A 13,245-nucleotide genomic window follows, 5' to 3' on the forward strand; every position below is an offset into this window, starting at 1 on the left:
ATGCTGCAGTGAAGGCAGGGAGCGCTTCCCATGTACATCCATTCCACCAATGTTAAACCAATTTTTCATGTAGGCTATATGAATAAATGGTGAAACCAATAACGTGAGTGTCTTCACTGAACTGAAGATAAGATAAGACACGGGTTACAACGGTCGAAACTTAAAATACGCCGTGGTTGATACACTACCTGAGGAAATGAAACCAAACCACCGAGTCTGGTGGCTGAGCGGTGAGGGAATCGGGCTAGTAATCCGAAGGTTTCGATTCCCGGTCATGCCAACTGACGTTGTGTCCTTGGGCAAGGCACTTCACCCTACTTGCCTCGGGGGAATGTCCCTGTACTTACTGTAAGTCACTCTGGATAAGAGCGTCTGCTAAATGACTAAATGTAAATGTAATGTAAATCATGAAGCACATCAATTCGAAGCTAGCTCAGTACTGCACTGTACAATACTGACAATACAAAAGTCTGCTTACACTAGGCTATAGTTGGTTATAGACTACTATATGTTTTTCATACTGTCGGCTATTGTATTATACTGTATAGTCTAACCTGTATATAGGCCTGCTATAAGATTTTTCTAAAAAACAAATTGCGTGCAGGGACCACCAACATTTAACGTAAGCCTATTATAAAGATAGTATGTACTGATGTCTCATTTCAGTTGATTGTGGCCTGTGTTATATGCCCTATCTGCCTAGGCTAGGCCTATATCAATTTCACAGAATCGAGTTAAGTTTCGTTTCTCGTTTAATTTTGTGTTGACCCCACAATAAACCACTCCCAGAAAACACCTTTAAATGCTTCAACTCAACCCGCCCAGCCTCAGTCGGACTTTCATAGAGTAATCAATTTGCATCACAATGCATTTCGTCGTACTTTTCGTTGGATGTGCGCTGTTTTCCACAGGTAAGTCTCAAATACACTATAGCCTATCCTAGACTGTTCTAATATAGTTTCAGCTAAAATATATTAGACTTATTACGGCAGATTTATCCTAAGGTTTTGGTTATGTGATTTCCAAATAAAAGTAGCCTAATCCAACTACAATCATTGATGCAAGCCTTCTGTTTTGTATTCTCATTATAACAGGTCTATTGTCAATTTATTTGCTGTTTCTAATAACCGAAATAACCTGTTCTGATACGCCCATATTTTAGCCTTCACACTCAACTGTTACGAGTGCGTGCCCGGGGCATCGGGATCATGCGTGGATACCCAGAAGACATGTCCCAGTTCCACTCAATGTGCAGCAATGAGGGTCACATCTTACGCGGGTCAGATATTTGAATGCGAAACTCTTTTAATTTTATTATGATGTAGTCTATATTGGATACGGGTTATTGGCCAAATGGTTTTCATTACAGACATAATGAAATCCTGTTTTGAATGACTGTAATTGTTTTCCATAACTATCAAGGAGAGTCAAAAATCGTAGATATGACCGCGAAGAGCTGTGCTGCACCTGCTGAGTGCCTGATAGGGTCACTTAACTTCGGAATCTCAAGGACATTGCTAAATAGCAAGTGCTGCGCCACGGACCTCTGCAACTCTCAGAATGTCCCAGGTTAGTCTTTACGTGTAAACCAATATTATTGTCATTACATTAAATCTATATGATGTATTTTTTTTATTATTATAACATTTTTATAAATACTCCTTATAGGCCAATTTGTATTAAATATTTTATGATTATTATTGTGTAAACCAGTATTATTATGATTGTTATATTGCATCACCTACATGATAAACCGTCTTCATCTAAATTGGAATCTGACATTCTATTGACGAATTCAAGTCAAGGAGAAAAAGATTGTCATGTAACCGTGCAATACGACAACTTTCCACCGGTTATACAAGGTCTACAGCCATAGGTGCCGATATACTTGTACAGTTAGGTCCATAAATATTTGGACATTGACACAATTTTCATCATTTTGGCTCTGTATACCACCACAATGGATTTGAAATGAAACAATCAAGATGTGCTTTAAGTGCAGACTTTCAGCTTTAATTTCAGGGTATTTACATCCAAATCAGGTGAACGGTGTAGGAATTACAATACATTTTATATGTGCCCCCCCCCCCTTTTTAAGGGACCAAAAATAATTGGACAAACTAACATAATCATAAATCTAATTGTCACTTTTAATACTTGGTTGCAAATCCTTTGCAGTCAATGACAGCCTGAAGTCTGGAACCCATAGACATCACCAGACGCTGGGTTTCGTCCCTGGTGATGCTCTGCCAGGCCTCTACTGCAACTGTCTTCAGTTCCTGCTTGTTCTTGGGGCATTTTCCCTTCAGTTTTGTCTTTAGCAAGTGAAATGCATGCTCAATTGAATTTAGGTCGGGTGATTGACTTGGCCATTGCAGAACATTCCACTTCTTTGCCTTAAAAAACTCTTTGGTTGCTTTCGCAGTATGCTTCGGGTCATTGTCCATCTGCACTGTGAAGCGCCGTCCTATGAGTTCTGAAGCATTTGGCTGAATCTGAGCAGATAATATTGCCAGAAACACTTCAGAATTCATCCTACTGCTTTTGTCAGCAGTCACATCATCGATAAATACAAGGGAACCAGTTCCATTGGCAGCCATACATGCCCACGCCATAACACTACCTCCACCATGCTTCACTGATGAGGTGGTATGCTTTGGATCATGGGCAGTTCCTTCCCTTCTCCATACTCTTCTCTTCCCATCATTCAGGTACAAGTTGATCTTGGTCTCATCTGTCCATAGGATGTTGTTCCAGAACTGTACAGGGTCTTTTAGATGTTTTTTGGCAAACTCTAATCTGGTCTTCCTGTTTTTGAGACTCACCAATGGTTTACATCTTGTGGTGAACCCTCTGTATTTACTCTGGTGAAGTCTTCTCTTAATTTTTGACTTTGACACAGATACGCCTACCTCCTGGAGAGTGTTCTTGATCTGGCCAACTGTTGTGAAGGGGTTTTTCTTCACCAGGGAAAGAATTCTTCTGTCATCCACCACAGTTGTTTTCCGTGGTCTTCCGGGTCTTTTGGTGTTGCTGAGCTCATCAGTGCGTTCTTTCTTTTTAAGAATGTACCAAACAGTTGATTTGGCCACACCTAATGTTTTTGCTATCTCTCTGATAGGTTTGTTTTGATTTTTCAGCCTAACGATGGCTTGCTTCACTGATGGTGACAGCTCTTTGGACTTCATATTGAGAGTTGACAGCAACAGATTCCAAACACAAATACCATACTTGAAATGAACTCTAGACCTTTTATCTGCTCCTTGTCAATGAAATAACGATCTCCCATGAGGGAATAACATACACCTGGCCATGGAACAGCTGAGCAGCCAATTGTCCAATTACTTTTGGTCCCTTAAAAAGGGGGGGGGCACATATAAAATGTATTGTAATTCCTACACCGTTCACCTGATTTGGATGTAAATACCCTGAAATTAAAGCTGAAAGTCTGCACTTAAAGCACTTAAATCTTGATTGTTTCATTTCAAATCCATTGTGGTGGTATACAGAGCCAAAATGATGAAAATTGTGTCAATGTCCAAATATTTATGGACCTAACTATGTTCGTGTCTGCCGCTGTCCATTTACTAAGGTTCTGAAATGCAAATTTTAAGCAACAACGGAGAAAAACATAAATCGGTGCCTATGTCTATAGCCTATGGTAACTTCAGTGATTCTTTTTTTTCTGCTCCACAGAATCCAGCAGTGGTACCCCAAATGGGAAACAGTGCTTCACATGCAACGGCCAGGATTGCCTCAACACTCTAAACTGCCTGGGGGACGAGAATAGCTGTATCTCCACTATAAGTAATGTTTCACATGATTGGTTCTCTATTATTCCCAAATATTTTTGATTCCACTCATGGAAGTGCTTGTTGTTCTGTATATCAAATGATGTTCGCATCTTTGTCTGCGTACAGGACAGGTGTGTGTAAACCGAGGGAATAACAGTGCTTCTTCTTGTGCTTGTAGCTGACGTCTCAGGCCAGAAGGTTTCCTTGAAGGGATGTGCCAGCAAGAGTTTGTGTACAGGGTCCATGTCAGCTGAACTGCCAGGCATGAGCTTCAAGCTGGACTGCTGTGAAGGCAACCTGTGCAACGACGCGGGAAGCCTCGCCGCGAGCCTGCTGCTCCTGGTGGCCCCCCTGCTCTCTGTCGCCCTCTTCCACTGAGAAGCACAGTCCAATGATGATTCACCTCATCCAACCATCTTTCTCTGCTGCTTTCCTCTGTACTCTGTGCTCACAATCTGCTCTGCCCTGTAACACCCCTCCCCATCATGATCGGATCCCTTTGCCATCTTTGTTTTGTGCCTTTTACTTAATGTGGTGTCTAGGGGATATTTCTTTGTGTGTTTTACAGAACTCGATCTGTTCATCATGTCTTGTTCTCCACACCCATCTTTGGAATGCACAACACACCCCAACCTCCTCTCTCTCTCCGCCCTTCCCCAATAACCTGACTAGCCACAAAAAGTGTTCTATACTGAAGCAATCTGAACACGCACTGTATCTAGATCTTCATTTTGTAACTATTTAGAGTAGTTAAACAATGACAATGAGAATGTTTTGTTCAATCATACATTTCCAAATCGAACCACATATTCCCAGAGCTTGAAATACAATGTTTGTCCTCAAACTCTTATAATTAAACACATTTGTTCTAACCCTGACCCCTTTATCAGTCACAGCAACAAACAACAGTTTCATGTTCAGAATCAGATTCAACAATACTACTGTATAGTCTGAAGCTCCCATGGCATGTTTTGAAAATCTACAATTGGCATCTGTTTGACTTTAACATGAGCCCTCTGTTAACAAACACTTTTTATAAACAAAAATAAGTTATACTTCGTAAATGAGCAAACACGGCATTAAGGGTTTCCAAAAGGCAGAGTAGAGGTAACAGGCAATGGGTCATGGACAGGCAAACAGGTATGTAAGGATAATCCACAAGAAGAGTCAAAGAATACAGGCGAGAGATCTAAGCATGTAAAGTGGTAATATGATTAACAGTGTAAATGCTTGGTTAGAACTAAGATAGGATAAGACTTTGCAAGTGCAGGGAAAGTGGGTTCACAGGTAATATTATTCAAACTTAATTGGTGCCCAGGCTTGGCTTAGTATAAGCATATGTTTGAAACGTGTTATAATTTTGGGTTGATATGCTTGTGTGGTGTTCTATGTCAGTGCTGGATAGAGAAAAACTGGTTTGAACGCGATCTTCTAACACCGTGTCACTGATAACACAATGACATACTTTAGGTGCAACTGAAACTCAGGCCAGCAGCGTTTTTCTGTGGTCCTCTAAAGAAACAACATGATGCCAATGACAACAAACCAGGAGTTATAGTTTACAAACTTGACAGGTTTGTCAGGACAAAAGTCCTGGCAAATTGTGCAAAAGGCAGATACCTCAACGAAGCTATTGGATAACCAATTCAGTAACATAGTAAAATTACAAATAATATTACAAATAAATGCCACACGTGAACATATGGATCAAACACGGGCGTCAGGTGTACAAGCACTAAAGTGCTAAACTGTAAACATAGCAATCAGGTGTAAGCACTATAAAAAGGCAACAGGTCAGTGTACCTGTCCTCATCAAAATTGGAAGGCAATGTTGCAGGAAGAGGGAGAGGGAGAGTGAGGATGAGAGGGGGAGCCCATGGAGGAAGAGTGGTAGGGAGAGGGAGAGGTAGACCTGGAGGCCGTGGAAGAATAGGGACAAATTTACAGTATCTAATGAAATTCGAACAACATTGGTTGACCATATTGTGAACCATGGGGCAACATTGAGAAAGGCTGGACAAAGACTTCAGCCCAACCTCAGCAGATATACTGTTGCAACAGTAATTTGGACATTTCGACAAGACCACAGATTACAGTTTTTCACAATTGTTAACACATGTTTCTCAAAACAATAACAGCTTTCTCAAAACTGCACACACAAAACTGATAACCTCACACACAAAATGCTAAACCTGACACTCCCTTTGCAAGATGACTCTTTGCCATCAAATCTCTTACCTGTTCACAAAATGCAACTTGTGTTCTCATTTGGTACACACAGCCATATTTTCAAATGACACACACATACCATTCATAACAGTACACACAATAAGCATTTGTTGCACACTACCAAGCATTCACAGCACACAGTAGTTCAAAATTGAAAACACAATTCTAGAAATGGAACACACCATACAAATGACTCTGGGGAATGAGCCATTTCAACTTTTGTAAAATGTCTCAGTGTAGGACTAATTTTTTAAAACATAAAACAGCACACATATGCGGCAAAAAAGGTTTTATTTCTGAACAGTACAGTACTGTCAACGGGCCTGCTCAACCCATTGCAGCACACAAAGTGATGTTCCCATCACGCTGGCCGGGGACCTCAACAATGGCGTGCTGGCCAATGACATTTCTGCCCTGGCGCCTCCTCTTCACCAGGTTGAATCCAACCTCATCAATGAATATGTATTCATATAGCTCATTAGCTGTGTCATGCTCCTGGATCCGTTGGAACAGACAGCATGGTAATGCAAGTTATAGTATGGACACAGATGGGTCAACACAGTGGGCTACAGTGAGACACTGTAGAAAAGGAACTATTGGATTACAGGTACAATACATGCATGTGTCAGTGCTGAATGTATGGGACTTACAAGCACAAACTCTTGCCGTAACTCTTTGATGTGGTCTGTGTTTCAGTCGAATAGGACCCTGTACACTTGTTTCATCCGCATGGCATTCCTGGGGCATTCCATTCCCCCATGTTTCTGAATGTGGCATGGTCAGCCAGGATCCTGGTTTGTATCTGTCGGAGTGTGATAGTGTTGTTTTCACGAACCATTTTCACAATGTCAGTCTCCTGTTCGGCTGTGAAAGTGCATGTTCTTCCTCCACGGTGTGGCTCTCTTTCAGTCCTGCAAAATACAAATACAGTGAGCACACTGTATTCTATTGATATGCAGTATTTCAGTACACAAGGCAAATATAATTCATACCTGTTCTCCATTCTAAAGGTTCTAATGATGGCAGCAACTGTGAAGCTGCTGAGATTTTGTTGGACCCTCTGGCCAGCCTCCCTCATGCTCAAACCATGGTGGCCCGAATCTCATTAGAGATCACCGTTCTCTTTCTTCTTTCTCCTCCTCCTCCTTCTTCTTCTCCTCTTCCTCCTCATCCTCCTTTTTCTTGTCGTCCTCCTCTTCCACCTCCTTATCCTCCTCCTCCTCCTTGTCATCCTGTCCCTCCTCTTCCTTGTCCTCTTCCTTGTCCTCCTCTTCCTCCTCTCACTCTTACCCCTCTCCTTCTCTGGTTGTTGATATGTTCTAAGTTCTCCATTGTTCACCAAACAAAACAGAGGCTCAAGGCCCTTTTTATGCTGCAGTCCTGATCGCAAATTGCTCACCAGACCTGAATGTTTAGAGATTTGAATGTGTGTTGTAGGTTGATGCTTTGAGACTTTACTTGAGAAGTGTGTGCAACAACTGAACATTGTGTGTAGTGTTTTGACAACAAGGTGATGTGTAATTGACATCAGTGTGTAAACAAGGAAAGTCAGAGTCTAATGCAGATAAGGGAGTGTGAAGTAGTGCCAAATTGGGTTGAGCAATTGGTACATGAAGTTAAGGTTGTGAAAATTGTGCCAAATTTTTTCTTTTTGTGTGTTAACAATTGTGAAAAACTGTAAAACTACTATAGCCTACTAGCCTACTATATGCACTACATCAGTACTTTGTACACATTCACGGCAGTCCATGATTGAAACAATGTACCGTATTTCATTTGCTGAATACTTTCATTTGTCTCCACAAATGTACTATACAGTTTTCAATTTGAAATATGTTCAGATTTTCTGCACAAAACGCAACCTTTACGTAAACAATGTGGAGAAATACAGTATTGTAAATATTTTCAGCAGTGTGCAGTACTAGTCTTGTGTGTTGTGTTTGGTCAACATATTGTACTTGTACGTACTCTAATGGAACAATATCTCTGACAAAATCAAGCAGGTTATATCATTAGAAAATAATACTTGGTGTAAAAGTGTTTTCAATTTTGCACTACAGTGTGTAACTGGTTCAAACAGAGTCCAATTTTATGAACCATGTGTGTGGCATACGGTGACAGAAATGGGTTTTTATACATGATTGGATAGTTTTGAACAAAGTGTTTCATTTTGCAAAAGATTGGAGGTGTTCTGCTACTTGTGTGTCTAGTTGTGTGAATCGTGTGTTGTGTTTTGACAAAGTGAGCCCTGTTCAAAATTGTGCTTAAGCAATTGGAAAAAACTGTAATCAGAACTTTTGAGGAAAGTTCTTCAGACTTCACCTTTACCACAAGAGTACAAGGTGGAGAATTATGAGAGGGATATTTGTGTCATGTTTGTTACTTTGTTTTAATGTTGTGTTCACTGAAATCTTGATTCTCGTAACTACTCCTTCTTCCTGAAAGATAACCACGTAATTCTTGGTATCTACACAAAGCTATCATAATAATACAATCATTCAACTATATTTTGTAACTGTACCAAGATGTCCAGAACAATCTTATGAACCACCCAGAGACCAGTTCACACCTTTGGTAGGTGTGAAGGAAGGAGGGGGGAGTTGAGAATCCAGCTTCCCCCAATCAACGTCTGACCCCAGACAGGTCCTCCCTCTAACTCTGAACTGTATAAAGCCCTAAGATGACCATCAATCTCTGACTCCAGCGAAACCAACCATGGCATGAACGCCATCAGGATTGGCGTTCCAAAGGACGTCGCCAAGCTTCTCCTGAGATTCAACATTATAGTGATTGCAACACTTTCTGGACAATTCTACAGAAGAACCAAAAACAAAATTCTAATTGCGACCTGACTGAGATCCCGCAGACTCAGTCACATGACCCTGCAGCGCAGCCACGCTTTGACTTCAGATTCTTCAAATGGGCCTTGAACGCGAACTGCCCTCAACCTCATTGATCAACCCTGATCAAACATAACTATGGATAACGCTCTTTCCTCCCCGACATGGCATTGGCGTGAGCTCTGTTGATGATTTGTAAGGATGTAATCATTGACTGTACAATTTCTGTCTTTCTTGAAGTTAGACCATTTCATTCTGTTCATTGAAACCAATCTCTCATATCAAATTCATAATCTAACTTGTTCATACGATCCATAAATACCTTACTTGAATAAATTCATTGTAAAGATATTTTGACTTGTGCATGCTCACTAATGTTACGATTGGCTCTACACTTCAAATTAATTCCTAAAAATGAGACTGATTATTACATATTACTAAACATAGGATCTCTTAATGTCCTGATGAAGAAAGTGTTTTGTCCGTCTCTTCATAAACGGAGTGACTAAGTTCAGTTGAGTTCTGGATTTTAATAAGTATTATCAATCTGCAGATTGGGAGAGAAAACCAGACCTCTGACAATAAATGACCACACAACACCAGGCTTAGGTCTCAATCATGTCTCTCTCAGCTCTGAAAGCCGGAGGACCATCTTTTATAGGGCACAGGAATGTAAACATAGATAGTGACAGTCAGGCTGTAATGACGTTACAACAGTCTCAGAGGAAGAGATTCACAGCTCCCAACACATGACCACTCAGACTAGAGAGATCATAGTTGGCGCTCTCCTTGTAGTCATGACCAAGGACGTTTACCCAGTACTTTCTCCTGATCACGAACATCTATTAACCCTGACACATAGACACCATCTACTCTTATTAATAGCAAGCTTACATGAGAACATACTAACTAGTATCCAATGACTAGTTATATTGATTAGTGAATAATGTAAGCACACAGGAAATCCCAATTTCTTCCACAGTCCCCCCTTTTTTTTTTTTTTCGTCCACGGAAAGGTGTTGTTGCACAGATTGTTCTTCATGTGTGCTTTATGATGAATCTCAATGTTCACATCAGTATAATTGGGAGCGTGCAATAGTGACTCTCGGTGTGGCTCATGTATGCGATGTCTGTGGACTCGTGCGTCCAGTATCAGTATATGTCTGTCAGGTGTGTGCGTCAGTATGTCTGGATCTCATCTCTCATCGTAGCTCCGGCAGCGGCCTCGGTTTCCTTGAAACAACCGAAGGCCTCCACCACAGTATCCTCTCGTCCCCATTCTGGGTGCTGTCATCTGCTTCATGTAGAGGCCGGAGGAAGACTGAAAGTGTCTTCCCCTCTCCAGGCTCCTCTCTCTGGTTTCCCGTCTGGGTGCTGTCATCTGCTTCATGAATCACACATGGGGGAGAGACAGGCAATTTAATTGGTCTCCCTAAAACTATCTTGTGTGGGGAAAGTCCATTCCTCCTCTGGGCTCATGGCCATATGAGCTAGTGGGAGTGCATCAGGCCATTTTAGGCCAGTCTCTTCACATATCTTGGCTAGTTTGTTTTTCAAAGTTCCATTTTGCCTCTCCACTGCCCCTGCAGACTGTGGGTGGTAGGGACAGTGAAAATGCTGGTTGATCTGGAGCGCTTTACAAAGTTCCTGAACAATTTGACCCGTGAAATGTGAACCTCTATCACTGGACAGTCTTGTGAGGATCCCATATCTACAGATCACATCTCTAATAATAAGAATCTTGGCTATCGTGGTAGAATCAACTTTCCGACATGGGTAGGCTTCTACCCATTTCGAGATCATGTCAACAATTACAAGTACATACTCAAAATTACAACACTTGTTGTTGTACAACATTTTGTAAATTAATAAAAGGACCACTTGGTGGTGGGTGGGCTCTTCTCTTTGGTCCCTTTTCGGGATTATGCTGCTGGTAAATATGACACTGAGCACAATGTTGCTAAGTCTTTGTGGAAAAAAACAGGTGCAAACCAATCTGTATTTACTATTGAGACCATACCCCCCTTGCTCGTATGGGCACATCCGTGCGCCATGCGAGCCAACCAAGGGAACAATGCACATGGAATCTTTCGCACAGCCAACAGATAACCAATCATCCCTCTCAGTGTTATCAGCAGCGGCTCAAAGGTCCGCCACAACATGAAGAGTGCGTGTTTCCGGTTGCTGAGACACAAACAAATAGAGACCTGGGACCTGGGACCTGGGACACATCAGAGGAGTTGGCCGCAGCCTTTGCTGCTAAATCAGCTCTAGCATTTCCTCTTGAAACATCATCTGTATTGTTAGTATGAGCCTCACACTTAGTAACAATAGCTAGCTTTCTCTGTAGTAGTATTGCAGACAACAAATTATCAATCATCTTTCCATTCTTGAATGCTCCACCTGAGGAGTTAATGAAACCTCTTTCTCGCCATATGGCACCAAAATCGTAAGTAACTCCAAATCCATACCTTGAGTCAGTGTGAATATTTACGACCTTGCCTTCTGACAAACAACATGTCCTTGTCAAAGCAAAACTCTGCCTGCTGTGCAGTGCATTGTGGAGACAGTTTACCAGATTTGAATGTCTCACTGTCCGTGCAGACCGCATATCCGGAGTTTAGAGAGCCATCCCATTCTCGGGACAAAGATCCATCTACGTACAACACAAGTTCAGCATTATCCATAGGTTTGTCAAACATATCAGGTCTGGGTGTTAGCACTTTATCGACAACCATCTCACTGTCATGTGGTTCACCATCATCAGGGTTGGGCAACAATGAAGCTGGATTCAATGGGGAGCATCTATGGATTGTAATGTTACTTTTAGTCAACAATTACAGTTCATACTTTGTAGCTCTAGTGGCTGACAGGTGTTGAGTTTTGGTGCGTAACAGAAAAGCACTTACTGCATGAGGAACCATCACTGCCAAGGGCGACCCCAGCACTATATCTGAAGTTGCTTACACACATGTTGCCGCAGCACAGACTGCTCGTAAGCACGGGGGGAAACCTGCTGCCACAGTATCTAAAGAAGAACTCACATAGGCAATAGGCCTCTTAAGATTACCATACTGCTGGGTCAGTACACCCTGGTGTAGTCTGGCAGACCGAGAGCTGGCGCCTGGGCCCAGGCCTGCTTGAGAGATACAAATGATTTATCAGCTTCAGTTTTCCACAACAAATGAGTATCAGTCTCCTTCCTTAAGTCAAGGATAGGTCTAGCCAACACAGCATAATCAAGGATCTACTAACGACAATACCCGGCTGAACCTAGAAAAAGACTTGAGTTGTTTTGGTGTTCTAGGCTTCGGTATCCATCGGATGGCCTCCACTCTATCAGGCGTCAATAGATGCTCTGTACCTTTGAGTGTATGGCCCAGATACTTGACCTCCTAAGACCATAACTGCAGTTTTGCCTTTGAGGCCCTGTGGCCCTTCTCAGCCAGTGCCTGTAGCACAGCAATAGTGTCCTGTTGGCAGGAGGCAAGATTCTTAGAACATATCAAAAAGGTCATCAATATACTGCACCAGAGTAGAGCCGGCTGCTAAGGTGACATCCTGGAGGTCCTCTCGTAATGCTTGACTAAACAACGTAGGTGATTCGGTGTACCCCTGTGGTAGAACTGAAATGTATAGTGGACCTGGCGAAACGTGAATGCAAACAGATACTGGCTCTCTTCTGCAATGGTAACAGAAAAGAAAGCAAACAATAGTCATTCACAGAGCTAGAAAGTAACAGGGTTACTTGCTAAGTATCGTAACAGGGTTAGGCACAACAGGATGTATAACACAGGCATTACCTGCTTATAAACCCATAATAAACTTCCAAGTATTTTATTAGCATTAAAGGATCAAATTGACCTAAAGTCTACCTATGACTCCTTGTTTCAACAAAGCATTAATAACTGGGACAATACCTTTCCCTACTTCTCTATTACTAGCATACTGAGGTACGGTTCTCAAGAGTCGTACTACAAACAATGATAACAACTGGGGTAGCATTCTTAATGCGCCCAATATGATAAGCGTGTGTGGACCACAGTAGCTCAGGCCCAGCTTCTAGCAAGGCCATATCTGCGGTCGCTAAAATCTCTGCATTCCACTGATGGGGGATGTGTATGGGATTGCTAGGCCAAGTGTTCTTTATCCTAAGGAATAGATAAGAAAAGGTCAGTAGTGCATTTCATTTCGGTTCAGTTTGCACAACAAATTCCTTTCAAACAGATTTACTTGACACCCCATAGTTGAAAGAAATACATCTTCATTCAAAGATCCATCTATCCACCCATAACAGCTGACAGTTGTGTCCACAGGAACCCCAGAAACTACCACTACCATCTCATTGATTTCGGGTACTGTCTACAGTTGCACTGGCTGAC

The 13,245-nt window shown here is 41.9% G+C and overlaps 1 protein-coding gene across 1 annotated transcript; it reads left to right on the forward strand.

Annotated features, from left to right (window-relative positions):
• Window positions 1-719: 719 nt before the first annotated feature.
• On the forward strand, window positions 720-4,494 carry LOC134024163 (urokinase plasminogen activator surface receptor-like). Its single transcript, XM_062466640.1, has 5 exons — window positions 720-911; window positions 1,163-1,279; window positions 1,423-1,569; window positions 3,697-3,807; window positions 3,973-4,494. The coding sequence occupies exons 1-5, from the start codon at window positions 866-868 to the stop codon at window positions 4,170-4,172; spliced, it is 621 nt and encodes a 206-aa protein (XP_062322624.1). The 5' UTR covers window positions 720-865; the 3' UTR covers window positions 4,173-4,494.
• The last annotated feature ends 8,751 nt before the right edge of the window (window positions 4,495-13,245 follow it).

The sequence above is a fragment of the Osmerus eperlanus genome, chromosome 7 (assembly GCF_963692335.1).
Source record: "Osmerus eperlanus chromosome 7, fOsmEpe2.1, whole genome shotgun sequence".
Taxonomy (NCBI): Eukaryota; Metazoa; Chordata; class Actinopteri; order Osmeriformes; family Osmeridae; genus Osmerus; species Osmerus eperlanus.